The sequence below is a fragment of the Thrips palmi genome, unplaced genomic scaffold (genome assembly GCF_012932325.1).
Source record: "Thrips palmi isolate BJ-2018 unplaced genomic scaffold, TpBJ-2018v1 HiC_scaffold_3, whole genome shotgun sequence".
In the NCBI taxonomy this organism is placed as follows: Eukaryota; Metazoa; Arthropoda; class Insecta; order Thysanoptera; family Thripidae; genus Thrips; species Thrips palmi.
The window spans coordinates 7,493,464-7,521,159 of NW_023144630.1; the positions used below are offsets into that span (position 1 = coordinate 7,493,464).

Consider the following 27,696-nt stretch of genomic DNA (forward strand, 5'->3'; position numbering starts at 1 on the left):
TCACTCGTTTTCCGACATCATATTGCCCTGCCCATCCCACTCGCGTAAATTTTGAGGGAATGTCAGAAATCCAGATCAAAATTCACGTACCTCTGAGAGCTGAAAACTTATTCTGACATTCTGTAGAACTCAGGCAATCAATAACAAAATAAGTTCTCAGGATCACAACTTTCAGAAGTGCACGGATTTTGATCAGGAATTCGGGCATAGTTCTAACATTCTGACAAAATTTACGTGAGTGCCGCTTGACCCTACTATGTTTTTGGCACAGACTGAGGAGCAGACTCCCCTTGTTTAATGGCACATTTCCCGAGTGCAGTTTCGGGCTGTACTCTTCATACAGTTGCTTCAACTTCTCCACGTATCGTTCATGCAGGTCTTCAATTTGTTCCTTCGTTGGATTCTCCGTTCTGTCGACTAACAGTGGTGCTCCGACTGAAAATATAAAAGGCCCTTTACAATGATCACTCCGACTTTGCGGTCAAAATCCTTACAGCACTCTACCAGAAGTGTTTTGAATTCGAACGTTATTAAAGAGAGAACTTTTCTTTTGAGTAAGTAAGAAACAAGTGAGAAACATTAGCCTCTCGGATTATGTGAAGAAAATAACATACAGAGAGTTTCGAAAGTGTGTTGTTACGTGAGAAGCCACTTCTCCGCACATTTTTTGTTAAGAGAATTTGTGAGATTAACAGGAATGCGACGTGCATGCTTGTCGGGGCATCAGCGGCGGGATCATTAAAGCGCTGTCTTCGTGTGAGCCACAAAAGGCATTATCAAGGGAAAAGCGAAACTGCATCCAATGCCAATTTTTCCTTCACTTACTGACGTAGGTGTGAGGCACCCGATGAGGAAGTGGTCCGAGGTAAGGTTGGAAGATTCCTCTTCCAAAGGGCAGTACAAGTCTCCAACCAGTCTTTTGATGAAACCAGGAGCTCAAGTTTTTGAATGGCTGCCGGTAGGCATGGATCTTCCCAAATATCAGGACAGGAACAAGCGAAGCGCTAAGATCAAAACAAAATTCTGATAAGAAAATTTGTAAAAGGAGGAAAAAAGTCAGCACGAAAAGAGGCGATATGCCCCTGAAAATGTTTAGTCATGTTTCAACAATGCGTGGTTATCCCAGTGGATAATTTCCCTGAGTATTTCGTGCGTCAAAGCAATCACCGGCGCAATAGCCCACACTCTAAATATCTGTGTCGGAGAAATTTCCAATTAGATAGAAAAAATTGTCCAAGCTGAACATGAACTTAGTTGGTATCGTAACGAGGGTTATTGCTTAGTCTGTCACTTTTAAAATCCAAAAAAAAGATTCGTGGGGAAATTTCGGTTTGTGACTTAAATCCTGTCAATTTTCATTGTCAGATAGTTGAAGAGCTTTTTCTCCACGAGTTTCAAATATTATCTCGATATTGCCCCTTACATTGTTCAACAACGTACTTACCCCTCTAGAAGGGCGACCCGACAGAAGCCCCTCCGCTTCAGGTACAAGTTGTAGCTGTCATCGGAGAGGCGCAAAGTCTCCTCCTTTGCACCGCTCATGACCAAGAGGGCCAGACCGTGGCCGGGGTGCTGCAGTGCATGCCGAATGCTGCGCTCCGAACTGCTGATCGTACCTTCAAGTTTTCCAGCACAAAATACTTCAAAAATAATACGAGGGCTCGAATCGCACGTGTGACCCCACCAATAGATTCCTGGTTCGGAGAGCAATCTATTGGTGGGGTCACACGTTCGGTTCGAGTCCCATTCAGCGACTCTGGAGCTCAAAACGCGTCCGGGATTTTGACCGCCTCCACCGGTTTGCCCAACGTGGTCAAATGGGTGCCATTTTGACTGCATCAGTTGGCGTAGTCTAGACCACGTTTGGACACGTTTGGTGCGGTCTAGACCATGTTTGGTGTTGTCTTTCCATGCAATGACCACACCGAACGCACCAAACGTGGTCTAGACCACACCAACTGATGCGGTGAAAATGGCACCCAGACCACACCAGTTGGTACGGTCTAGACCACGTTTGGTTTTTCAGTGCACTGAGCAGCTGAAGCTCTCACCTAAGCTCAGCGCGACCTCCCGCACGATGGGCAGGTGCACCAGGTAGCTCGCTCCGGCTGCTCGGAAGGTCATGCCCGGGAAGGCCGCGGGCACCTTCTCGCTGAGCAGGACGGCGCCCAGGGTGGCCAGCTGCATGAAGCCGTGGGGGTGCGCGTCCAGGATGTAGTTGCGGCGGGGGTCCAACTCGCAGCCAGCGGCTCGCACCACGCGGAGGGGGTAGTACCCCAGGATGCCGCGTGCGAAGCGCGTGCCGCGCAACCCGAGCGGCCTGGTGGGCACAGTGGGCTAGAAGACCGGTGGAGGCGGTCAAAACCCCGGACGCGTTTTGAGCTCCAGCGTCGCAGAATGGGACTCGAAACGAACGTGTGATCCTATCAATGGACTGCCCTACGAACGAGGAATCCATTGGTAGGGTCACACGTTTGGTTTGAGTCCTGTTAAGCGACTCTGGAGCTCAAACAGCGACTGGAGTTTTGGCCGCCTCCGCCGCTGTCTTCTGGCACTGCCCGACGCAGAGGTACTTATTCAGAACTGCTCTCGAAATTTCTCACAGTGACTTTGTCGGTAGTGTACGGAGAAACTTGCGCTGACATAATACGAAGTAAATTTGTTCATTATCCGAATCTGTTCCGGCCTTCCTTTTCAAGGTACAAACATACAGAAAATATACAGATTCACATTACGAAGGAAAAATGCGCACTAAATTCCATAGAACAATTTTTGTATGTGTTCTCACACAATTTTACGCGTAAGAGCTTTTTGTACAAATTTAAACGCAATTTTGCACGAATTTGGGCAATCCTGCGTACAAATCTGTACGAGAAAAATTAGCACTTGTAGGTGTGGGACATTTCGTCTCACGCTTACATGTGTAAGCCACATTTGTCTCACGCTTGCATAAGTGTGAGACATCGATGCCTCACACTTGCAAGGGTGAGACACGGTTTGTCCTACACTTGCAGGCGTGGGACCCGTGGCATTGAACCACAGAGCTAGCATAGGCAGCAAGTGTGGGACAAGCTGTGTTTCACACTTGTAAACGTGAGAAAAATGTCCCAAACCTACAAGTGTGAGACTGTCCCACACTTGACTTGGCAGTGTGTCTAAAAGCTGTATAAAAATTGTGAAAACACATTCAGTGTGTGGTACTGTACATACCTCCGGCCTCCAGTGTAGCCGGCGTGTCTGTCGAAGAACGTCCACGCGAGGAGTGGCAGCACCAGCCAGTAGGTGGAGGGGCACAGCAGGAGAAGGGGGCCCACGACGACCACCAGCAGGGGCACGCAGGCCCACACGAAGAGCATGGAAGCCACGCACAGGGCCTCCCACACGTGCAGAGTGAGGGGCTTGCGCCCCGACCACTCCACGTCCGCGAGGACTTGCTCCTCTCCTGCTGTGGGTCAAATAAAAAAACATGTTTCAGAATAAGGTGATAAAACAGCACTAGTTTTTACACGGTGAAAACGGTTTCTGGTTTTCCCAGGAACTGCCTGCAAATCGCCTATGTCCCGCTATGTCCCTTTTGATCAATTTAAGAATACGCGCGTGAAACGCACGAATTCAAGCGCTACAGCGTAAAATTTAGAGCTTAGTTACAATAGTTACGCACAAATCTGTGCATTTTAAAAGGCATGCTTAATTTTGTGCAAACCTGCACATTTCGTTCAAAAATTGTACAAAAATTGTACAAAATTTTAACAAAAATTGTACCAAACTTTTTCAAAAATGTAAAAAAAAAATACAAAAAAGTTACAAGGATTACAAGAACTGTACAAAATTGTACCTTGTTGCCTGTTTCGACATCGCTGCTCTGCTCACCTTGCTGCATGGTTGACAGCCGATCAAGATGCAGTCAGTGCCTGACAGGTGCCGCGTGCCGTTGAAGGCGCGTCGGTCCGTTGACTGACGGGAGGGGTCTGCTCACGCGAACCCGATCCGCGCCACAAGAGCGATGAACCGACCGTTCAAACATGCGGCGTTCTTTTATCTCCCGAGGAACGTCACTTTGACGAGGTGGCTACACCACACACCGCCTGCCTTGACATTGAAAAGCCACAATTTTGAGCAAACGAACGCGCAGCGGTATGGAATCCTGCAACAAAAATCATTTGTGTGTACTTAGACCTGTGCACTTATTCCTTTAGACGTGTACAAATCAACAATGGAAACTTAGTATGTACTGAGTAAGCAGTCTTGCCATTCGAGGCGCCTGCGAACTTGGGATAGGCTGGTCAGTAAAACTCGGATGTGTTGCGGGCTTGCCTACTCTACAAATCGAAGAGTGTACATGGTATGCTTTAACTGGAGCATGCCTGCAAGCACGCTCTAGCTAGCGCATGCCTGCCAGGCATGCACTAACTAGTGCATACATGCCATGTACACGCTAACTGAAGCATGCATCTAGTGCATAAGGGATAGGGAGTTGTCTGCATCAGAAGCGTGTACATGGCATGTATGCGCTAGTAAGTGCATGCTTGGCAGGCATGCGCTAGTTAGAGCGTGCTTGCAGGCATGCTCTAGTTAGAGCATACCATGTACACTCTTCGATTTGTAGAGTACCTGACGTTCACAGGCGCTCAGTGACCAAAATTCTAGACGCGTTATGAGCTCCAGAGCCGCTTAACAAGACTCGAACCTCGAACAGAGCGTGGTACTCCACCAATGGATTCTTCGTTCGTTCGGAGCAATCAATTGGTGGGGTCAAACGTTCGGTTCAAGTCCCAGTTAGCGACACTGGAGCTAGAACCGAACCGAACGTTTGACCCCACCAATCGATTGCTCTCCGAACGAAGAATCCATTGGTAGGGTACCACGCTCTGATCGAGTCTCGTTCCCAGTTAGACACCTTAAAGTAAATTTACACTCATTAATTTTATTTTGTGCGCACAATGGGAAAGGAAACCAGGTAAATGAAAATGGGGTTAAAGGAACGGCTCTTTCAGACAAGACTTTAAAAAGTTTCAAAAGCACAAAAAGAGCAGTGCAAGGGTACTTCGAGTGTATCGCGAAGGCCCTTGTGGCTTTCTTTTCCTCTTCCAAACCTCCATTATGTTCTCGGCAGCACGCTAATGTCGAGTGTATGACCGGGTCGATCGACTAATAGCTCCCAGGCGACCTTTCTAAACGGGTAATGAGGCTTATATGGAGCAGGCGGTAAAAGCGCAGCCCTCTCTGTTGACAGTTATGACGGGTCGTGTAACTCACGCTCGATCGTGGGCTGACAGTGCGGGCCCAGGCCCAGGCATCATGGGCCGAGCCCAGCGGGCGACAATAGGCATGGAGAAGGTGAGTAGGGACCACACAGTGGGCCAGAAGACCGGCGCCGGCGGCCGAAACTCAAGACGCGTTTTGAGCTCCAGTCGCCAAATGGGACTCGAACCGAACGTGTGACCCCACCAATGGATTCCTCGTTCGGAGAGCAATCCATTGTTGAGGTCACACGTTCGGTTCGAGTCCCATTTAGCGACTCTGGAGCTCAAAAGGCGTCCGGGATTTTGACCGCCTTCGGTCTTTAGGCCCATTGGGGACCAGTTGAGCGGCCGAGGCATAGTTCCCTTGTGAATAGTAGACCAACTCGTAGACCAAGCACTGGTATAACTGAGGCGTGACATTGCGCCTTTCCTGAAGGGCACAGTTAGCACACGGTAAAAACGCTTCCCGGGAATCCCAGGAATCTCCTGGAAACTCCTATACCTTGTAACATAGGGCTCCTGGGAATCCCAGGTTTCGTTTTTACCGTGCACGTCCTTCTTGAAGCGTGCAAGGTTTCACGTGCTTCTTTTCACATACATAAATGCAGGGGGAAATTTAAGTTTAAAATTTACGTTGATAACTCGTCAACAACTCATATAGTGAGGTTGCGTCAACGTTCTTTTTGTACAAAAGTGTAGGCGATTCTGCGTACAGATTTGTAGGGAAAAGTGCGCACGTTTAAAATTGTGCGAGACGTCGACGTACCACGTACAAAATTGTTTACTTTTAGTGTGACTCTTGTCTGCTAACAGGACTTCCGGAAGAAAGGCGCTTGGATGAGTCCGCCGTCAGACCCACTGGCGTACCCAGCGAGGATCCCTGTGATCGAAACAACATCCGCTTTCGCGTCTAGGAACAAAGACAAGTCGTCATGTTCGCCCGAACGGTCTGGGAACAAGGACAAGTCGCCAAGTTCACCCGACCGGGACATGTTTGGCGGGCATGGCATGTTCGCCCCGTTGTGGCCGATTGGGTGTGCCATGGCCGCCGTCGGCCTGCTGCCGGTGACCTGCAGTCCCAGTGAGTCACAGCACACAGTGGGCCAGAAGACCGGTGGAGGCGGCCGAAACCCAAGACGCGTTTTGAGCCCCAGAGTCGTTAAATGGGACTCGAACTGAACGTGCGACCCCACCAATGGATTGCTCTCCGAACGAGGAATCCATTGGTGGCGTCACACGTTCGGTTCGAGTCCCATTTAGCGACTCTGTAGTTCCAAACGCGTCTGGAGTTTTGGCCGCCTCCACCGGTCTTCTGGTCCATTGTGCAGCACCTTCATTCGCGAGGGATGAACTGTGTTCAATGAAACAACCTCTTAAAGCAAGGATGTATACACACATTTTGGAATTTACTTGATTACTTTTTGAGAAAATTAAATCTTGATCCAAGAAACTTCTTCATTGTGTAAGAAAGTCTGGATCGAAAAAGGGCTTGTGGAAAAAAAAAGAAGACTTTACCTTCTTGATCCAAAAATTCATTTTTGGTGGGTACAGTCCGCACTGCAAATCTAAGTGTGATACTGCCTCCCACTATTTTGTGCGAACCACGGTGCCTCGCGATTACAAGGGTGAGCCACGTTTGTCCCACACTTGCTGCCTATGGTTCCAAGAGGTTCAATGCCACAAGACCCATGGGTCTCACACTAGTAGCAAGCGTGGGACATCGTGTTTCGCACCAGAAAAAGTGTTAGACTACCTCACACTTGGGTTTGCAGTCCGCATTTCCTTCCACCCGCTGCGCTCCACGCTCGTGTACTGCCTGGCCGTGGCGGTGCTGGCCCTCTGGTCCGGGTACATCATGCTGCAGGACCGCTACGCCATGCTCGTGAGCCCCGGCGCCTCGCTGAAGGCCCGCTTCAACTCAGTCATCTGCATCACCCACGCGGCTGGCTTCGTGCTGCAGCCTTTGCTGTGGATCGAGGCCTCCCACATGAAGTATAACGAGGCGCTCTGCACCAGCCTCATGGTGAGCATACTCCAGAAGACCAGAAAACCGGTGCACAGTGGGCCAGAAGACCGGTGGCGGCGGCCAAAACTCGAGACGCGTTTTGAGCTCCAGAGTCGCTAAATGGGACTCGAACCAAAAGTGTGACCCTACCAATGAATTGCTCTCCGTCCATTTGGTGGGGTCACACGTTCGTTTCCAGTCCCATTTAGCGACTCTGGAGCTCAAAACGCGTCCAGAGTTTTGGCCGCCTCCACCGGTCTTCTGGCCCACTGTGCCGCACTGTGCCTGTGCGATGGCGGCCGTCAAAATTCCGGACGCGTTTAGAGCTCCAGAGTCGCTGAATGGAACTCAAACGGAACGTGTGGCCCCACCAATGGATTCCTCGTCCGGAGAACAATCCATTAGTGGGGTGACACGTTCTGTTCGAGTCCCATTTAGCAACTCTGGCGCTCTAAACGCGTCTGGGATTTTGACCTCCTCCATCGGTCTTCCTGGCCCACTGCGAAGGGTCCAGAAATGTCGTCACATTCCAACGAATGTGACATGCATGTAACGTGACGCTAAACTCAAATTCTTACTGTGCCCTCCAGATTCCGCTGGCGGGAAGCTTACTGTCCTTATCTTAAATGTTAAAAAAAAAACTTCTTATGGAGCGTAGCTTTGGCTTACGTGCAGGAGACCGTGCCCGGCGCCGCCCGCTCCAGAAACCGCTGGTTCGCGGCCCTCGTCTGGACGGCGGCGATTTCCCTCATAGCGGCGGCACCTTTCCTCGCCACCGTGTACGTCCGCGTCATCGCCGAGGAGGGGGGCTTCTACTCGCACATATTCATGCACTGCCAAGTCGTGCTGCTCAACTTCTACATTTGTTTGATGTTCTCTACGCACCCGCACTGTGTCAAGGACTTCGCCAACGGACTTCGGCAGTACCTCATCCAGGCTAGTTTCCTACTGAGAAATACCGTGCAGTGATCATACCAAGCTGAATCTCAGTACTTTACGACACATATCTACCAGAATACAGACATATTTGTTCGTAATATGACACTGTAAAAAATTCCGTACTTTTGTACGGAAATGGTACAGAAAAATATAGAACGGAGGTACGGAGAAAAGTACGGAACGTTCCGTACTTGCTCCCTATGAACCCATGTAAATGGGTACGGAAAAAAAGTACGGAGGTTCCCTAGTTGGCAAGTACGGACGGTCCAGGCAAATTATTGACCAGACGTGTTCCGTACTTTTTCCGTACTTTTTTCTCACTGTGGAAGAATTACCGAGAATTACTCACAAGCCACTGACTCCTCACCATAGGTAGCTACTTTCGCTACGCTGTCAGTAATCTGATGTCAAGAGAATAAGATGAGCAGGATCTTGGGAGTTTAGATTCAAAATGTCTTGCGAGGATATTTCCCACAATACGAAGGAAAGGGCGCAAGCCTGTTCTTCCTATTAAGGATGCTTTATCTTTGTTGCAGTTTCGCCCAAATTTGTGTAATTTATGTAGAGTAAATTTTATTTACTGCTTGTCTATTGGTTTCAGTGAAATAAATGTATCGTGTGCTGAAGATAATCGAAGGACTTTTCAAGTCAACACTCTCATTCCAGGAACGTGACATCGCGTCGAAACGAACGCGACGAAATATCACGTTCGTATTGTGTCACGTTCGTTTGAAAGTGAACCAGCTGATTTTTGGTCAATTCACACCCAAACGAATGTGACACAATGCTCAAACGAACATGACATTTTGTCACGTTCGTTTCAACGTGGTGTCACCTTCCTGGAATGAGAGTGAATTATTGATTTGACTTGATCTTTACCCCTATAGGGGTAAGGGGATATATCCGTGGGTGCCGTCTGGTCAACTCCCAGAAAAGTTCGTCGATCTTTGTTTCAGGCTCAAATGAAGCTCTTTAACATTTTTTGAGCCCTCTAGGAACTCTCTCTTCAGCATCCGTCCCCTCGGAAGCTATTGAAGTACCGCCGTGCCTGGCTGCAGCTGCGGGACCTGACTCAAGGCTTGGTTACGATGCCGCTCACCGGACTCTACGTGCTGCTGTTCAACCTGCTCTTGACAACCTTAGGAGCGTACCTCTGTCTTGTGTGCTTCTTCGAGCGACAGGTATTGGGGTCCAAGCAGTAGTAATGCATCAAAAATGCTCATATTCTCTGCAAATTGAAGTGTGTACTTAGTTTCACTCTTATAAGAGCATGCTTCCAAGTACACTCTTATTTACAGCATACTTGCTAGGCACATGCTAAACTAGAGTGTACATTGCATGTACACGCTAAATAAGAGAGTACCTGGCAAGTACACTTAAACTGGCCCATGCTTTTAGATAGGACTAATCTAGTATATTTTAGTGTGTGCTTACAAGGTACACACTTATTAAGCGTGTATTTGCCAGGCACACTCAATTTTGGCGTGTGCCTAGCAAGTATGCTGTAAGTAAGAGTGTACTTGGAAGCATGCTCTAATAAGAGTGTACTATGTACACACTTCAGATTGCAGAGTTGCTTAGGTGTGCACGGTAAAAACGGTTCCTGTTTTTCCCAGGAACTTAACGATCAAGCGACAGACATTCCATCTTTCAAATGGTACCACTCTCATTTTCCCACATGTAGTAAGATCTGAGATGAATAGGCCTAATGTCCCCCCAAAACTCATTTTTGAACACAATACTCGTTCTCTTCACATAGCTTTTTGTATGTTAGTGTGTGGTGTGTAAAGAACGAGTAAAAATGGTGAAAGCAGTTTACTATTTCGAATTACTTAAAATTGGAGGAGTTCAAATGAAATGCCTTTGCGGAAACACTGCAAATGAAAGTGTGGGAATGTGGGACAGTTTTCGTCCCATACGTTATCTAGTGCTTGCCTTTCCCCCACTTGGAATCACAGTATGAAGCGAGGGGTAAATCACTAGTGTACTCATGTGTACAAATTTGCCCGTACTCAGTGTACTCACCAGTTTAAAAAGGGCGAAGTTTTTTCGACCGATTTAACGTTGAGTGCCGTTAAAAACGCTAAATAAAGCCTTAAAACGTTTCAAATTGTGAAATTTATGAGTTAACCAAGGTGTACTCACCCGTACTCATGTACTCATGTGTACACCAGAACGCTGAGTGATTCACCCCTCGGTATGAAGACTTGTCGGCATGGAATTGTTGTGATCGATTGTCATATCTAGCAGAGAACTAAGCAATAATTCATGTTCACAACGAATTCGGCATTTGGACTCCGTATCAGAAATGCTTGAAATATTTGAAATTTTGCCGTCGGAAAGGTGGGACAGGGAATGCTGTTGATGATCCTCGGCTCTCACTTCTTCTGCCTTCTTCTCCTCCTCTGTGATTCAACGCATCGCGCAGCGGCTGCGGTTTGTTTCAACATGTGCCATACTTGCTCACACTGAAAACCTAAGTGTGTACCCAGTACACACAGAGAGCAACCAGTGATATTTACAGAAGTTTTCTCAAATCACTTAGTGTTTTGTTTATTTGCTTGTAGGTCGGTGAAAACTTCCTTAGGCCCTTGGAGGGATTTAGCGGAAGCGCTCTTATTGGAGAAGCGGCCATGGAAGAAGTGCGAGCCAGCTGCGAAGTGACACTTCCATTCATACAATGAGAAAAATGAAATACAAACATGAAACCACCCATTGATATTTCCGCAGATAAACATTTTCCGGGAAATCGTGGCTTCGAACGAGATAACCGTATCAGTCGCTGGATTTTGGGTCATTAATAGAGGAACAGTAAGCTCGGTATGAACTGTGACAATTGATCCAGGAAGCGGAAGAAGGGGATAACTCAATTTTGGCCATTTTTCAGGAGAAACAAAAAACTGTTAGCAGGGAAAACTAAAACAAAACAAATGAATGTTGCAGATGTTAATAATTTCAAAAAGCATTAGTAAAATTTGGGAAAAAATCAAAAGTGTAAGGTCACTCTGTAGAGGATTTCTGCAACTTATCACTTTCCGTTGAAATGGAAAACAGAGTCAGCTCACCTTATATTTCCTAAACAAAGTGGAATTTGGAGACAAGTCAAGTGGAACAATAGTCTGCATAAAGTGTATGTTACTCTGGTGTATTTTTTGGACTTAGCTCTTTTTTCCAAATTGAAATTTAAAATTAAGGAGGGGTTAAGTTGAGTTGATTCTTTTTACACTAGATTCATTAAAACACAAGTTGAGTTATATCCTTTTGCCAATTTGTCAAACGGACTCATGTAGACTAAGGTTGAGTTATCTCCATTTTCCAATGAAATTTAGATTGTAAAAGGAGTTAAGTTGAGTTATACCCTTTTTCCATGTGGATTTTCTCCTAAACTGCTTGGAATTCAGTCAAATAATTTGGTGTAATGATGTAAACCATTCTAAGGCACAATAATAAAATAAAAACTCAATTTGGGGATAAGTCAAGTTATTCCCTTCTTCCGCTTCCTGGATCAATTACTGTTAATCAATTTTTTTTTTGCAGCAAAGCATCTAACAGAACGCGTTTCTTTTTGTTCGGTAAGATTGCTGCTGCAGCTGTCAGCTATCTCGTGATTCTGATCCAGTTTCGTCAGACGGAGGGCCCCTCGGAGGACCTCGCAAACCGCTCCATCGGAACTACTACAACTAAGACAATGTCCATTAATTGATTGATGTTTATTTTAAAAATAAAGATCTCCTTGTTATAAAAGTTTCGAAATTTTAAGCAGTTTTGATGAAAATTCCGTAAATAGCCTACGATAAAAGCAAGTTCAAGCATCAATTTTTTTCCCTTTGCGTCAACACACCTAACCCTAAATGCAAGAGAGAGAGAGAGAGAGAGAGAGAGAGAGAGAGAGAGAGAGAGAGAGAGACAGACAGACTGACTGACAGACAGACTCAAAGCCAACTAAATGGCTTCACTGCCTAAAATATACTGGTGCACGTGCAGGCCCTGCTCAGAGATAAGTAATTGATGATCTGTAGTGGAACAGACCAGTTTTGTTTTTATTAATCGCACGATTGTGTCGAAAACCACAATTCTGCACGGTCTAATGCGAACTCGCGCCGAGACCAATCCTTTCTCCTCGCCTCCCAATGTGGGCGGGGACGGGCTTCCCCGCCGTATGTCGTCACAGCCGCGAAAAGGAAAAATGCCGCGGACGCACATGTCGTGTTTCCCGCTCTGACAGCACAGTGGTGGCCAGCGGGCCGGCGCGGTTCACAGTGGGCCAGAAGACCGGTCGAGGCGGCTAAAACCTCGACGCGTTTTGAGCTCCAGGGTCGCTGAATGGGTCTTATGAGTGTATGACCCCACCAATGGATTCCTCGTTCGGAGAGCAATCCTGGTGGGGTCACACGCCCGGTTTGAGTACTATTCAGCTACTCTGGAGCTCAAAACGCGTAAAGAGTTTTGTAAAACTATGCAAATCCTGCAGTTGCCAGTCGGGTAACTTGACGAAAGGAACCGCGACTTTCTGATCTCTTACCGAAACTGTGAAATGTCGACTTTGAAATGCTCTACAAGTTGAGAGGAAAAGAATACCGAACACCAAAACAGATTTGTCTTGAAAAAAAAAAAACATGCGAAGGGCCTATACCAGAGAAACAAAGGATATTGAACCAGAGGTTTGTCACGGAAACTCCGCAACGATACCATGTACTGACAATGAAAAACTCTTGATCAATACCTTATTTTGGGCGAGGTATACTTTACCACCTAAATTTGGGCAAGGCGGGGTGCAGTGCATCAGCTACCTATACGGCTCCACAGTATTATGACCCAAATTTGGGCAATAAAGAATTCCTCACCCAAAAGTTTAGTCATGATCATGATGAACCAAAGGGTATATCGAACGAGGGCAAATCAGACTTGATCAAAAGTATATTTTTAAATTAAAAGGTCACAGCAGAAACATGGAATAAATAAAATGAATGGGCCGGGGGCGGGTCCCGTCACTTCCGGCAGACGCAGACTGCGTTCTCGCAGCGGCCGCCCTTGAAGCCCTTCCTCATGGCGAGGCAGTGTGCCGCGCAGGCGGAGTGGTTCGGCGTCACCCACTTGGACGAGAAGCTCAGCAGGTCGCAGGTGGCGCGGGCGTGGCGGTCGGCACGGTCTGCAAGGGACGATGCAGTGAGTGCACAGTGGGCCAGAAGACCGGCGTAAGCGGCCGAAACCCCGGACGCGTTTTGAGCTCCAGAGTCGCTAAATGGGACTCGAACGGAACGTGTGACCCCACCAATGGATTGCTCTCCGAACGAGGAGTCCATTGGTGGGGTCACACGGCCGGTTTGAGTCCCATTTAGCAACTCTGGAGCTCAAAACGCGTCTAGAACGGGTTCACGGTCGAGGGGTCCACCACTCAGCTCAGGAGTGTACACAGGATTACTGATAACCAGTAATTACCTACAAAAATACTGAAAAAAAAAACTATAGTTTTGGCCAGCTAAGAGCATTTTTTACCTATTTCCATAAGAATAACCACCAAAATCCGATAAAAAAAAACAGCGAAAACAGCCAGTTTTGGCGTGTGATTATCAACCATTACTGGACGAAGTGCACACACGATTACCAGAGTGGTTGACCCCTCGTCCAATGTTCAAGAACGGACTTTTGAACACCTTTTGAACTCACTCCACGTTTAAACGAATGCGATAAAATTCACAAAAGTAACTATTCGTATTGAAAAGCAGTGCCCCCAGGAGAACGGAATCGTCACGAAAAGGTCACCGTGAGCTGCAGGTGATGGATTTTCGTCACGATTTGAGCACATATGAGGTCACATGTGACCCGAAATCAGCTCACGATGAGCTTTTCGTGACAATTCTGTTCTCCTTGGGGCGGGTTAAGGTGCTGTTTCCAAGGGCGCCTTCGTGAGGTGGTTTTCTCGGCGTACCTTCTGCGTAGGGCTCGGGCACCAGCTGGGCCTCGTCGTCCGCCACTGGGTCGGCGTTGTCCTGCATCGGCGCGACGGGGCTGGCCTGGACGGAGGGCGTCAGGCTGGCCACCACGACGGCCACGGCGAACACGGCAAGGCTGCAGCAGGGACGGAGGGACTCGTAAGTGACACTGGTAGAACCAACCCAGTCCTAGTTTCATGCATTTCTTCGTGCGTAGTTCTCCGATTCGCCGGCGGATTCTCCCCTCTGCCGCCGATCTAAATACGAGTATCTTCTCCACGCTTGACTTCAGAACGCTTGAAGCGTACAATACACTTCAGTTTTACGAGTGGAGAAGCAGACGCCAGCACAGCGCCCGAAGCAGACTAGTGCCTCCCAACGCACGCGGCGGCCGGAAGGGTTGCCTAGCCGCACGGCGCACCAGGCAACGCCGCACAGTGGGCCGGAGGCGGTCCAAATCGCGGACGCGTTTTGAGCTCCAGAGTCGCTAAACGGGACTCGAACCGAACATGTGACCCCACCAATGGATTCCTCGTTCGGAGAGCAATCCATTGGTGGGGTCACACGTTCGGTTCGAGTCCCATTTAGCGACTCTGGAGCTGAAAACGCGTTTAGAGTTTTGACCGCCTCCACCGGTCTTCTGGCCTACTGTGGTGGAGAAGCAAGCCCTAGTAGGGCAGTACTCACACGGCGAAGCTCTTCATGGTGTCGACTGCGAGTGCTGCTGCGACGCTGAATGCCGCCCGATGGGACCATTCCGATTTATAGGGTCTCGGTGCACGGCCGCCCCCTCCCCTCCTCGCTGTTCTCAGAAGCACGCGTGGGTCGCAGCGTCGGTGGACCGCGGGAGGGACTTCCCCTCGGAGTTCCCCGTCTCCGCCACCCATCGCGCCAGGCCTGCTCGCGAGAAGGGTCCATTGCACTCCACACTGCAGGAAAAAGTGTGAATAGTGTGAATATAGTGTGAATAGTGTGAATATAGTGTGAATAGTGTGAATATAATGTGAATATAGTTCGAATAGTGTGAATATAGTGTGAATAGTGTGAATATAGTGTGAATATAGTGTGAACACGTTGTCAAGGCATGAACCCCAATCGCGGTGAAACAAACTAAGGTTACTTTATGCCCCCCCCCCAAAAAAAAAAATATATATAAATCCTGGGGTGGCAACAAGGCTACTTCATGCCTAAATATCAGAAAACTCACATCCAAATGACTCCCTCCCAAGGAGAACACTAAGTCACGCTGAGGTCATTTTGACCTAGATCAAAATCATTATGACCTCTAAATGGTACCTAGCCGTGACCTTTTCCTCTCATTTTGAGCTCATGGCGACATCACGTTGACTTAGTGTTCTCCTTGGGAGCTTGCATCCCCACAGGGAAGTCCCAGCTAAATCAGCAACTATTACGATGTTGTTATCACTGATGTCTATTTCAGTCACGGCGCCATGAAGCACTGTACCACGACTGTACACACCGGCGAGCTCGAAAAGGGCGAAGAAAGTTGTGGGCAGACAGGGTGGCGCAAAACTCCGCCTTTCTCGCACGGTGCATTCGCAATAAAGAGCTGCGATTCCGAAGCACTTGAACTCAAATCTTGAAGCGCTTTGACGCAAGCGTCTGACTGGAAACACCAAACCACTAGGACGTTAACACGCGAGACAGAAAGAGAGGGGGATGGAGGACTGGCGGGAGGAGAAAAGGGTACGAACTGAGGGCTAAATAGAACAGAAAATGGATGAAAAGGTAGTTTTGCAAAAAATAGAAAATATGTTAGGAGAGGCTGAGGATTCATGGCGGACAAAAAAAATCATCTCTACTTTCTCTAGATTTCAATTTTCTTGTATATCTCTGTCTAGTTACTCTGAATTTGTTGTGTACTGGATCCCGAGCAAGAGTAGGTTCCACTTGAGTCCAGTTTGTGGGCAAGTCTATGAATATTCTTCAGAACCAGCACTTATCAAATACATTGGCTAAGTGGGTGTGATTCGCAAGTGTACTGAAGGATGGTAAAAGTTGTATACTTTGAGAAGGGAAATGAAATGACAACTGTAATTAAATAAAAAAATTAACATGACTTTATTAAACTTTTTGAAGACTTCAGACCTCAACCACATTAAGCTGAGCTGCAATGGAACTCAAATAATGGAAGCACCGAAAAGTGCTTCCGACGCCCCTGGTAGGCTGCAAATAAGCTGGATCTTAATATGTGGCGGTGCAAAGATTCGGGTTATTGCCCCAAGAGCTTCGCCTGGAAAGGTCTATTCTGATTTCCACTTTAAGTGTAAACACTAGATGTTATGTACAATTTGGACGAGACATCACAGTTTTTGGTGCACTCGAACTTTTCGTACACATTGCGTACGAAAAACTGCACATATTTCCCTTTTTTGGTGCAAAGTCGCTTACAAAGTTGTACGAAAATTTCGTGCACAAAAAACTGTGATGTCTCGTACAAAAATTTGTACTGAAACATTTAAGTGTGTAGAGCCACATAGTTTAAATGCACCCCGTGCTTCGACGCCACGCCAGCACGTGCGGTCCGCTGGATGCAGCACAGTGGGCCAGAAGCGGCCAGAAGACCGGTGGAGGCGGCCAAAACTCCAGACGCGTTTTGAGCTCCACAGTTGCTAAATAGGCCTCAAACCGACCGTGTGGCCGACCCCACCAATGGATTGCTCTTCAAACGAGGAATCCATTGGTGGGGGGTCACACGTTTGGTTGGAGACCTGATTAGTCGCACTCTGGAGCTCAAAACGCGTCTGGAGTTTTGGCCGCCTCCACCGGTCTTCTGGCCCACTGTGCGGAGACGGGGAACTCCCTCTCGCCGTCCGCGCGACCGACGCCGTGCTTCCGAGAACAACGAGAAGGGGAGGGGCGATCAGCCGAGACCCTATAAGTTGGCATGGTCCGATCGGGCGGCATTCAGCGTCGCAGCAGCACTCACCGTCAGCACCATGAAGAGCTTCGCCGTGTGAGTACTGACCTAACTAGAGCTTGTTTCTCCACCACAGTGGGCCAGAAGACCGGCGGAGGCGGCCAAAACTCTAGACGCGTTTAGAGTTAGAGTCACTTAAGGCGACTCGACCCGAGCGCGTGACCCCACCAATGGATTCCTCTTTCGGAGAGGAATTCATCCATTGGCGGGGCCACACGTCCGGTTCGAGTCCCGTTAAATGACTCTGGACCTCAACACGCGTCTAGAATTTTGGCCGCCTCCGCCGGTCGTCTACACTGTGGGAAAAAATCACAGTAAATCCTGTAGCGATTAGTACAGCTGTCACTGTAGTTCAGAGTACAGGATTTACTGTACTTTTTTTACAGGATCTACTGTACTTTGTACGGGATTTACTGTTACCACTGGAGTGGAGTACGGAATATCCTGTACCAGGTACAGTAATGGCTGTAACCAGGCACAGTAAATACTGTGTCCTGAACTACAGTAAATCCCGGCAAAAAAATTAACGGGATTTACTGTGTTTTTTTCGCACAGTGTAGCCCACTGTGTGCCGCTTGAGGATGTGTGTAAATCTTGCTGGGGTGCGCAACGAACCACGCAGTGTCAATGCCCAAGCCCGTGGCCTTGGTGGGTGCGCCGTGCCGCTCGGCAACCCATCGCGCCGCCGCGCACGTTGAGCGGTACTGCTCTTCTGCAGGCGGTGTGGGTAGACGCCGTCGTCTTTTCCAGACAACAATCGGATCTAAATGCACATGTTTAAGAATTCACCTTTTCAATTGATCCCTGGCGACCCGTCACTGGAAATGGTCTTAAGACTCCAGATGTGTCGCGCAAATAGAAGCAGTAAAATTGAATTGCCGAAGACGAATTTTCCGCCACTTACGAGTCCCTGCGTCCCTGCTGCAGCCTCGCCGTGTTCGCCGTGGCCGTCGTGGTGGCCAGCCTGACGCCCTCCGTCCAGGCCAGCCCCGTCGCGCCGATGCAGGACAACGCCGATCCAGTGGCGGACGACGAGGCCCAGCTGGTGCCCGAGCCCTACGCGGAAGGTACGGAACAACACTGAGAAAACCTTACAAGCTATTTTAGGGCTTACAAAGAAAAGCAGTTCGTATGACAAAGTATTTTGAGCATACGTAAGCTTACAAAGACAATACTTCGTAATTGAAGAGCTGTTTCTTCGTATAACAAAGCAAATTAGATTGTTTCATGTATGCTCAAAACACTTTGTAATGTTTTGAGCGTGAATGGCCTTGAACGCTGAGCATGAAGAGTCACAATAAAGACTAAAATTTTGGGTGAGGTACTCCTTAGGGTCAGTTGGGGTAATTATGGGACACGGGGTAAAAATGGGACAGCTGAATCTTGGTCAAGATTTCACATTTTTGAACGCATGACATACCAAATGTGATGTTTTTATTGAAAAAATAACATTTGCTACGGCAAAAGTTCTAAAATCTCGATTCTTAACTAAAAATCAGCTGTCCCATTTTTACCCCGTGTGCCATAATTACCCCAACTGACCCTACCGCCTAACTTCGGTGAGGATCATTCCCCCCCGCCCCCCTTCCACACACACACACAAAAAAAAAGTGGGGAAAGTTTCCTCATCCAAATTTTTGTGATGACTCTTTAGCTTAAAAGGTGACTAATACATATTTTACTACTCAAAATTCGGTAAGAAAGCCCCCCCCCCCAGCCGAATTTGGGCCGTTAAATAATCCTCCCCAGTGGTGATCGACCAAAATTGGGCATTGGACGGAAAAACGATTGATCTTCATTTGATCCCTTTCTCGGTGACTGACCATGACTCTCAGACGAATAAGTTGCCGAAAGGTGATACTCGTGGTTTTAAAAATCTGGCGAAAACAATCAACTGATCTTAACTTCCTTCAATTGCTTAACTTATTTCACCGTCCCTTGCAGGCCGTGCCGACCGCCACGCCCGCGCCACCTGCGACCTGCTGAGCTTCTCGTCCAAGTGGGTGACGCCGAACCACTCCGCCTGCGCGGCACACTGCATCGCCATGTTCAAGGGCTTCAAGGGCGGCCGCTGCCAGAACGCCGTCTGCGTCTGCCGGAAGTGACGAGATCTGCACTTGTCCTACTCATCATTCCTAATTTAACTTGTATCATTTGACTTGATTCTTTTAAGTTGTCTACTTCGTATTGTCTAATTTATCGTCTATGTACTGCCTCTTCCATTAAAACCAACGTCCACGATGTAAGAGTGGTTATTTCCCGTTAACAATTTCACGCCAGTTCAGCACACCTTGAAACTTCCACATGTCAGAAACGCATCAACGTATTTAACCAAGATACATTTTTACATACTAGTGAGTGAAGCCTTGAAAATGTTATTGGCTTTAAAATAGTAGACGAGCGAAATGTGAGAGGTAGTGTTAGAGTGCCGTATAGACTACGTTATAATAAGAAACTTCAGATAATAATAGTTTAGATCTAGCATAGACCTTTTTTCCCAACTTTGTTTACGTATACTGCTGACGAGCCAGCGCGTTTGAGCGCACTCTAAATGTTGTACAGTGAAGATTCTCCATATTATGGCGAAAATGTTCCATATTATGGTGCTGCAGCTGACTTCGTAACATATTTTGATGAATTTCGTTGGTAATATGGAGAAAATCTCCACCATAAAATGTTGGTGCAGCCTGTCACCGTAAGATATTTGCAGTGCGGGCAATATTTTACATTATGGCCACGGTGTTCCATGAAGAATGTTGATAGAATACAGTGCGGGCAATATTTTACATTATGGCCACGGTGTTCCATGAAGAATGTTGATAGAAATGGAACGCCGTGGCCAAAATGTCACATATTCTCCAAACTTAACAAATGCGCTGGCTCGTCGGCAGGCTTAGAAAGAAGGTCTATCTTACTTTAAAAATCTTACCTCAGAATTCGTGAGAATTCTTCTTCCGTGGCAAAATTTATTGGCCTCCCTTATGTCCTCTGCCTACTGCCCGAAGGGGAAAGGGGGGCGCACGACACTGTAGGGCTGACCACTGATGACGTCACACAGTTAAGGCCGGTTCTTTTTCTTGATTGCCCCCTCCCCCTGTCCCCCTTCGCACCACGGGGTTACGCTAGCTTTGGACCCCAACCCCTCGTTCAGCGCAGGTCCAGCGCAACGTTCCGCGAGATTTATTCTCTGAACGCGGATTTTACCTTTGTTCGCTCTTCCTTCCTCTGAAATGTGCATGAGAAACTATGAAAAATTGGCATAACGTTACGCTGGCACTGCCCCGCCCCCGCTCCAACCCGTTACGCAAATAGGGTACTTTCGTATAATACTGAACCGGAAGCAAGCAGACCTGCAGACGCCAAATTGGCCGGAAACTAACCTCTCTTCGGATCCAAAACTATAGCAGAGCTGTACAAATATTGCTCGCGAAACACATATGCACTGCAAACAAGTATCAAACGACTGTTTATATTCAAGTGTGGCCGATACCTTTGACGAACGTCTCTTTCCCATGTCATGTTTGGATCTACTTCCGCCAACATGGCGTCTGTGTGCTTCCGGTTCAGGGATCTACGAAAGTACCCTATTGTGACGTAACTGATACACTTCCGCTTTCTATTTCAGGAAGTAACGTGCCAGCTGGATCCCGACAGTTTTGTCTTCATGCCATCCCATCTTGAAGCAACCGATTTGCATGGTGTGAGCATAGGGTACTTTCGTAGAATACTGAACCGGAAGCAAGCAGACCTGCAGACGCCAAATTGGCCGGAAACTAACCTCTCTTCGGATCCAAAACTATAGCAGAGCTGTACAAATATTGCTCGCGAAACACATATGCACTGCAAACAAGTATCAAACGACTGTTTATATTCAAGTGTGGCCGATACCTTTGACGAACGTCTCTTTCCCATGTCATGTTTGGATCTACTTCCGCCAACATGGCGTCTGTGTGCTTCCGGTTCAGGGATCTACGAAAGTACCCTATTGCTCTTCGGTAAAGAAGGCTGAAGCTCATCCCCCTACCGTCGCTCCCGCTAAGTCCGAGGTGAGTGTTCAGTTGACTGCCTCGCTGGATCATGCTTCAAGTAAATTAAATCGCTAAAGCGATAATATATACACTCATAGGGGCGGGGGGCCGGAGCCAGCGTAACGTTACGCAAGGCGAACATTATCATCATGAGAGCACTTCTCAGAAGTACAGACGCTACGACGTTTCAACATCGATAAAGGTTGATACATTTTCATAGCGTTACGCTGTGGGAGGAGAGTTTGGGGGTCTTCACACGAAATTCTTACGGATTTTTTGAAGTAAATATGCACATGCACAGACACGTAACGCTACTCTAGAACGCTTGCAAAGAAAAATTCTTCGAAGTAAGATGTATCCTCTGGCTGTTTATTACAGACACACCCTTGCGTACTGTTTTCTTCGTGTCACTTAAATAGTAAGTTTCGAAGAAAAAGCTGATAAAAAGATAAAGTGGTTTTGTCGGGTTTTGTACGTTGTAAAGCATTTTCTTTACAAGTTCGGAAAGTTAAATTTCGCATATCAGAGAGAATAGTAGTATCTAAAGTGAGTCTGCAATGCTATGCCGGAGAATACTTCGCAAGGGTTTTAAAGTGCAGACCTTTTTTCTGTGTTTCCTTTGGCGTGTAAATGACGTCTATCTGAGCGAGTTGCAGATGGAGCTCAACTGCCTACCAGACCACGTGCTTCTCCAAGTGATGAGTCATCTGGATGAGGATGATCTGCTGGAGAGTCGCGGCGTTTGCCGCCGGTGGAGGGACCTGGCGCTGCATCCAATGATCTGGCAGAACAAGTCCATCTACTTCTTCGCGAGGTAAGTCCACTCTTTCAGCCTTTTCCTGACTATTTCTCATAAGCGGACGCATTTCTGTAAGCGACCATAACACTTCGTATTTTTTGTCAGTATTAGTTACCAATTGCCAGTCACTGTACTGAAATTATCTTTTTCCAAGTGTATTATAAAGAAATTTTTAATCATTTAAGAACGAAATTCTATCAGGCTGAGATTGTACACATTCTCCTCATGAACTCACAGGCTTCAGAGAACTTCTGTTCGCTCGTGATTTTGCTGCTTTTCGGCGTGACTGTGACTGTTCATGCGTTTGTAAGTGTGTACTTGCAAGCATGCATTTTACTTGCGTGCTAAGTAGACAGTTAGGTTTGCAGTGTACGATAACGTTATTAAGCCCTTTCGAGGTAAGTTGGGGATCCCTGACCATGTCAGCTACTTAAAGCTACATGGTAACAAAATAATTGTTACGTAGAAGGAGAGGAATGGTTCCTTCAGTCATGTACCTCAGAACTCCCATGGCTTGAAAACTATTTGAATCCATAGTTTAGGCTATATGTGCCCATGCTAAATATGCTGTTTAAGAAACAACTTCCCTCAACTAATTATGTTTGAAATTTGCAGTTCCGACTACATCGCCATCGCTCTCCGTCTCGTCCCACGATTACGGTGTCTTCTGATGGACCTTACTTGCCACGGCGATGTTTGGGACATTCTTCTAGCCACTCCGACGGCCATTGCCGACATCACGCTCTTGTTCGATAGGAAGGACGCCATGCTTGTTGCGCTGATACTTGCAAGGTACACAACGCAGTGGGCCAGAAGACCCGTGGAGGTGGCCAAAATTTCAGACGCGTTTTGAGCTCCAGAGTCACTAATTGTAGGACTAGAACCAAACGTGTGGCCCCACCAATGGATTGCTCTCCGAACGAGGGATCCATCGGTTCGGTTCATGTCCTGTTTTGCGACTCGGGAGCTGAAAAATCGTCTAGAGTTTTGTTTCCTTTTTAATCACATCTTTCTTAGGTTATAGTTTTTGCAAAGTTGTTGTAGTACTCTCATTGCTAAATTTTGCCACAAAATTTTTATTGCAACATACGGACTGGTTGTTGCAGTACGAACGTCACTCTCTGAAGCGACCCGACGACTCGTTTGCGCTCCGCAACATTGCTGTTTAACGAACGTGACGTAGTATTCGCTAGAATGTGTATTTTGTTACTTCCGTTTGAACCTGTCACATTGCTTGCAATGGTCATCCACGTTCAGACGCATGCGAAACTCTAACCAGACGATAATGTCACGGTCGCAACGAATGTGGCGCAATATGGAAACGAACGTGACAAAATTCACATTAAAACGTTTATGACGTCACCTTCGCTGCCACGTTTTTATGTCGTCACGTGTTGCAGGCAGGCCGCGCTTGGACGGCTGAAGAGAGTGACGTTGCGCCTGAGGCGTAATGGCACCTTATGGCGCGATCTCCTTCCCAGGCGCTTGGACCGGGGGCCTCGTGCATTGCTCCTGCAGATTTGCCAGACTCCCGGTGAGTAGTAGTTGTTTTATACAGGCGCGTTTTTTTTTTTTTTTTTTTTTTTTTTGGGGGGGGGGGGTAGGCAACTGCAATTTATGATCCCGACTGCTGGAAAGGGCACCCGATAAAGTCAAGGGAAAACGAAAAATAAGGGTCTGGAAGTCAGGGAAAAGTGAGGGAAAATGAAAATTTCATAATTGTGGCAACCTTGTAAGTTCATCTGCTCTTAAGATTGAATTGTTTACTCGACTTTGCCAATATATTAGGCCAGACTGATGCTTTGTACGGATTCAAGCTGTTTGTGTGCTATGTTTCAGAAAAAGGTCACGAAATAATATTTGACAGTGTTTTTTTTCTGTTGTGCAGGACTGCAATCAGTGGACTTGAAATTGTACGTGGACGATGAGGGTGTTCTGGACGTCCTCGCAGGGAAGGTTCCGGTGCCGGCGTCCCTCAAGCGACTCAAGTGCCGGGACCTCTTGGAGCCTTACCTGGGCCTGCTGTTGAACTGGCACGCGGAGACCCTTGAGGTAAGCTGTCTGTCTTTCCTGACTGATCCCCTTTACTTATTTTTCTAGGAAAGCGGGGCTAAATTTCACACATTTATCTATGAGAGATATGTCATTCAACACCTTAAGTAATTACTGTTTTTGTGCATAGCTTGGCACATGATTGAGAATACGTCTTGGGATACACCATTTCATGCCTGTTTATGAAACTGTGAAATTTTATGTTGCTCTGTGTTCGGTGGTGCGCTCCAATTCGTTTCTCTCCGCGTATGCTCAATTTTGTGTACAGCTATGCTCCATAAAACCATACATAGTCATTAAGTGTGAACGGTCTGTTACACTGTAAAAATTTGCTGCCACTTCATGACAAAATTGTGTGTATGACATTTTCTGCACTTGCAAACTTTGTCATCGAAGCTTCAGCAATTTACTGCAAGAGCGTCCAAACGATGGTATCAAATGTCTTCATGACGTTTGCAAGGAAAATTAGCCTCGGATTGGTCTTTAAGTGACAACCCAAATTTTCACAGTGTGAACGCGTTGTGCACGCTCCTGCAGAATTTCCCATGCATACAGTGGGCCAGAAGACCCGTCGAGGCGGTCAAAATCCCGGACGCGTTTCAAAATCCTAAGTCGCTGAATAGGACTCGAACCGAACGTGTGACCCCTTCAGTGGAATGCTCTCGAAACGAGGGATCCATTGGTGGGGTCACACGATCGGTTCGAGTCCTGCTTAGTGGCTCAGGAGCTTGAAACGCGTGTGGGAATATTGGCCGCCCCCACCGGTCTTCTGGCCCACTGTGGGGCAGTTGTTTGAATGTACCCGTTCCTCGTTGCAGGACGTGAGCCTCTCCTTCGACGGGCCGCGAACGACGTCCCTGCTCGCCGCCATGCCGCGCCTGCGCAAGCTGTCCTGCCCCATGCTGACGGACATGCAGTTGCTTCGGCAGTGCCGGTCCTTGACGTACCTGAAGCTCAACCTCACTGTCTTCGACGACGCGGAGGCGGTGGAGGCTGGCCTGCCGGGGGCGCGGCTCTTGCTGCGCTCGGCGGCCGCGCGCCTAGAGCACCTCAAGATCACCTACGCGCCGTACTCGTCCCCGGACGTCGTGGACCTGCTGCTCAGCATCGGCAGGCGGTCCGGCGTAACAGCGCTGCGTAGCCTCAGGTTCATGATCATGCGGTGGGGCCCGGAGATCCGTGACAGTGAGTCCTTCGACGAGGACGAGTCCGAGAGCCCTCCGCCGCAGCTGGTGCCTCTGGCCGCCATCCTGCCGAGGCTGCCGCTTCTCACCAGGCTGGACATCGACAGCGAGGCCTCGGACGCCTTCCTGGACGCGCTGGACGGACAGGTCAGTGGGCCGGAAGGACGGTGGAGGCGGCCAAAACTCTAGACACGTTTTGAGCTCCAGAGTCGCTAATCAGGGCTCGAACCGAGCGTGTGACCCCACCAATGGATTCCTCGTTCGGAGAGCAATCCATTGGTGGGGTCACACGTTCGGTCCGAGTCCTTTTTAAGCGACTCTGGAGCAACCCCAGGCGACTCCAATGGCAGCACCCGGACCCTAGAGCGGTGCGGCTTCCCGTACTGCCACCTTCACAGAAGGCGCATAGCTACCTCTTTGGGACGTCCAGATTAAGCATTAAATCGTGTTTTTGAGCTCGCAAACAATTTTAACCATTCAAAAGAACAAGTCACTTGCAGGTCATGCCGGATTTAGTGTCTTCATAGAAACACAACTTTTTTAATTTCGTCCCGTATTTTGATGCGCCGAGCCGGGAAGGTTGGTATCAACTGCAGGAAAACGACTCCAAGAGACAGGTGAACTCTGCTGGGTACCCAGCAGCCACCGTGGCGAAGTGGTAGAGAGCTTGCCTCCCGAAGCGGAGGTCCCGGGTTCGATCCCGGGCGGAAAGTGGGGTGATAGAATTTGGATATAAAGTGTCCCCCAATGTTTATTTACCTTCTGATCGGGAGTGCGGGAAATTTGGTTTTCTGCTGAGGGAAATTTCTCGTGGTATGTTTCCTGTATCGGAAGCCGCGTCTGACGTCACAGAAATTTAAGGAACAGAGGCAAAGCATTGAGTCGCCTGGGGTTGCTCTGGAGCTCTAAAGGCGTCTGGGATTTTGACAAGGGGAAATCCGGGGAAATCACTGAGAATTTTGGTGTACAAATCCAATGAATTTCAGTTGAACTTCGATGAATTTTAGTCAAAATTCGATGAATTTCGATGAATATTAACGAATTTCAGTGAATTAGTTTGATGCATTTCGGTATACAAATCTGGCTGGAGTTATTTTCCCTTGGATTTTGACCGCCTCCTCTGGTTTTCTGGCCCACTGTGCAGGTGGTGCCCAAACTGGAGCGGCTGGACATCCGCATGCCACGCGACTGCGCCTGCCACCACTCCTGGCTCCACGTCGAGGAGGAGCGGATGCGGCGAGTCATGAAGAGGTACCCGCGCCTGCACGTCTTCATCCAGACCGTCGACAAGAGCACCTGCAGGGAAGGGGACTGCGGCTTCTGCAAGTCCAACTCCTGCCATGCAGACATGCCAGACGGACTGCCCTGCCTGCTGCGCAGCCACAGGGGTACTGGCTGCGATGTGAGTCACGTGGTCGACAAACTATTCCCGGACTTGCCTGCCTTCGAAATTTACATCGACACCAGTAGCGAATAACGTAGCCGGTTGTTCTCTCATACCTTATGCTTTCTTTATGTAGTTTAAGAATATTTGATCTTCACAGGCTTAATTAAAAAGTTAGCCTTATGCAGTAAATCAAGAAAATTAACTGAATTTTCAAAGTCAAGAAAATAATATTAATTCCAGCTGTTTTAAAAACTCTATTGCTCCCCAAACAGCGCAGACCTCATGAATTAGTTAAACGCAGTTTATTATCATTACAAATTCTGTGTTCATGTACTTTTACATGGAAGGAAAATTAAATTTACTTTGTCAGGAAATTCTATTTACTTCGTTGAGAAAATTTTATTCATTAATCAAGAAAATTTTACTATTCCTGCTGTTTGTGTTAATTCTATTGGTAATTGTTTTGGTAGATGTAACTTCAGGTCACAGTCCGGGGCCTGTGTGATCTCAGTGCAGATCTGATGAATTGTCGTTTTTAACTTATTTTGTAATCATTTTCATTGAGGAGACGTTTGTATTTGTTTGTGTTGAAATCAATTCAACCTCTTTGACTACCCGACAGGTGCGGTGTTCTTCTAGTTTATTAGAATTTCATTTCAGTGTCTTCATCAACTATAAAAATACAGAGTCCGTTTTAGATATTCGACAACATTTTGTTTTAAAAAAAGAACGTTGTTTTAACATTTTATGGAAATAAAGTTAAGTGCGTCACAAAGTCGGGTTTTAACTGAGTTTTCCTTTCTCTACGCGGATGGTCTTACGCTACGGCACAATTATGGACCATTTACTGGTCCTTCCGCTTGTACGCTCGACGCGGCCGGACGCGGCTCCTCATTGGTCGGATTCACGAACTTGTCAGAGCGTAAGGGCCTGTTGTCTATCCGCCGGAGTTCAGTGCCCATTGTGGCCCCCGTGGTGGCATGTCCTGCCCCCTTGGGCTCAGGCACAGGCCATGCCCGCGTGGGAGACCCAGCTGTACCAATGGGGATTTTTGCAGCAGGATGACTTTTTTGGTTAGTATCCTGCAAACATTGTCCCACGAACGTGTACTCAGCTGCATATATTGTGCCGACCTAAGCACACTCTGGCTGCAGTGTACTCAGCTAAGCACACTCTCGTTGCAGT

At 47.8% G+C, this 27,696-nt stretch overlaps 5 protein-coding genes across 12 annotated transcripts; 3 read left to right on the forward strand and 2 right to left on the reverse strand.

Moving 5' to 3' along the window:
- Positions 1-82: 82 nt before the first annotated feature.
- LOC117648493 (2-acylglycerol O-acyltransferase 1-like) lies at positions 83-4,141 on the reverse strand. The gene is made up of 6 exons (XM_034390999.1): positions 3,871-4,141; positions 3,211-3,445; positions 2,052-2,320; positions 1,445-1,616; positions 826-1,004; positions 83-435 (listed from the first exon to the last, which is right to left on the reverse strand). The coding sequence occupies exons 1-6, from the start codon at positions 3,878-3,880 to the stop codon at positions 83-85; spliced, it is 1,218 nt and encodes a 405-aa protein (XP_034246890.1). The 5' UTR covers positions 3,881-4,141.
- Positions 4,142-5,289: 1,148 nt separating this feature from the next.
- On the forward strand, positions 5,290-11,946 carry LOC117648184. Its single transcript, XM_034390521.1, has 8 exons — positions 5,290-5,337; positions 6,057-6,324; positions 7,016-7,266; positions 7,924-8,184; positions 9,183-9,368; positions 10,755-10,829; positions 10,918-11,007; positions 11,765-11,946. The coding sequence occupies exons 1-8, from the start codon at positions 5,299-5,301 to the stop codon at positions 11,888-11,890; spliced, it is 1,296 nt and encodes a 431-aa protein (XP_034246412.1). The 5' UTR covers positions 5,290-5,298; the 3' UTR covers positions 11,891-11,946.
- A 1,140-nt stretch (positions 11,947-13,086) lies between these two features.
- On the reverse strand, positions 13,087-14,973 carry LOC117648191 (defensin-like). The gene is made up of 3 exons (XM_034390530.1): positions 14,808-14,973; positions 14,117-14,256; positions 13,087-13,336 (listed from the first exon to the last, which is right to left on the reverse strand). Exons 1-3 carry the CDS (start codon positions 14,822-14,824, stop codon positions 13,176-13,178), a joined length of 318 nt encoding a protein of 105 aa, XP_034246421.1. The 5' UTR covers positions 14,825-14,973; the 3' UTR covers positions 13,087-13,175.
- A 1,997-nt stretch (positions 14,974-16,970) lies between these two features.
- On the forward strand, positions 16,971-19,302 carry LOC117648194 (defensin-like). Its single transcript, XM_034390533.1, has 3 exons — positions 16,971-17,097; positions 17,989-18,128; positions 19,006-19,302. Exons 1-3 carry the CDS (start codon positions 17,081-17,083, stop codon positions 19,164-19,166), a joined length of 318 nt encoding a protein of 105 aa, XP_034246424.1. The 5' UTR covers positions 16,971-17,080; the 3' UTR covers positions 19,167-19,302.
- A 550-nt stretch (positions 19,303-19,852) lies between these two features.
- Positions 19,853-27,286, forward strand: LOC117648177. Of its 8 annotated transcripts, XM_034390487.1 has the most exons (9): positions 19,853-19,965; positions 20,687-20,759; positions 21,027-21,107; positions 21,746-21,903; positions 22,504-22,680; positions 23,289-23,422; positions 23,777-23,940; positions 24,759-25,271; positions 26,266-27,286. In XM_034390487.1, the coding sequence occupies exons 2-9, from the start codon at positions 20,757-20,759 to the stop codon at positions 26,599-26,601; spliced, it is 1,566 nt and encodes a 521-aa protein (XP_034246378.1). In that variant the 5' UTR covers positions 19,853-19,965; positions 20,687-20,756; the 3' UTR covers positions 26,602-27,286. The 8 variants fall into 8 exon arrangements, with proteins under 8 accessions (XP_034246378.1, XP_034246381.1, XP_034246379.1 ...); XM_034390488.1 differs by lacking the exon at positions 19,853-19,965 and having other exon boundaries at positions 20,689-20,759; positions 26,269-27,286; XM_034390490.1 differs by lacking the exons at positions 20,687-20,759; positions 21,027-21,107 and having other exon boundaries at positions 19,942-19,965.
- Positions 27,287-27,696: the final 410 nt, after the last annotated feature.

Excerpts from the sequence above, each read along its gene's own strand:
- LOC117648184 (XM_034390521.1), top strand. The coding sequence starts at position 5,299 with ATGGGCCGAGCCCAGCGGGCGACAATAGGCATGGAGAAG. Across the intron at positions 5,338-6,056 it reads CGACAATAGGCATGGAGAAG|GACTTCCGGAAGAAAGGCGC; the intron begins GTGAGTAGGGAC and ends GTCTGCTAACAG. Across the intron at positions 9,369-10,754 it reads TGTGCTTCTTCGAGCGACAG|GTCGGTGAAAACTTCCTTAG; the intron begins GTATTGGGGTCC and ends ATTTGCTTGTAG.
- LOC117648493 (XM_034390999.1), bottom strand. Across the intron at positions 1,617-2,051 it reads GGAGGTCGCGCTGAGCTTAG|GTACGATCAGCAGTTCGGAG; the intron begins GTGAGAGCTTCA and ends GAAAACTTGAAG. Across the intron at positions 436-825 it reads GGTGCCTCACACCTACGTCA|TCGGAGCACCACTGTTAGTC; the intron begins GTAAGTGAAGGA and ends TTATATTTTCAG.
- LOC117648194 (XM_034390533.1), top strand. Across the intron at positions 18,129-19,005 it reads GCCCGAGCCCTACGCGGAAG|GCCGTGCCGACCGCCACGCC; the intron begins GTACGGAACAAC and ends CGTCCCTTGCAG.
- LOC117648191 (XM_034390530.1), bottom strand. Across the intron at positions 13,337-14,116 it reads GCCCGAGCCCTACGCAGAAG|ACCGTGCCGACCGCCACGCC; the intron begins GTACGCCGAGAA and ends CGTCCCTTGCAG.
- LOC117648177 (XM_034390487.1), top strand. Across the intron at positions 21,904-22,503 it reads TCCATCTACTTCTTCGCGAG|TTCCGACTACATCGCCATCG; the intron begins GTAAGTCCACTC and ends TGAAATTTGCAG. Across the intron at positions 22,681-23,288 it reads GTTGCGCTGATACTTGCAAG|GCAGGCCGCGCTTGGACGGC; the intron begins GTACACAACGCA and ends CACGTGTTGCAG.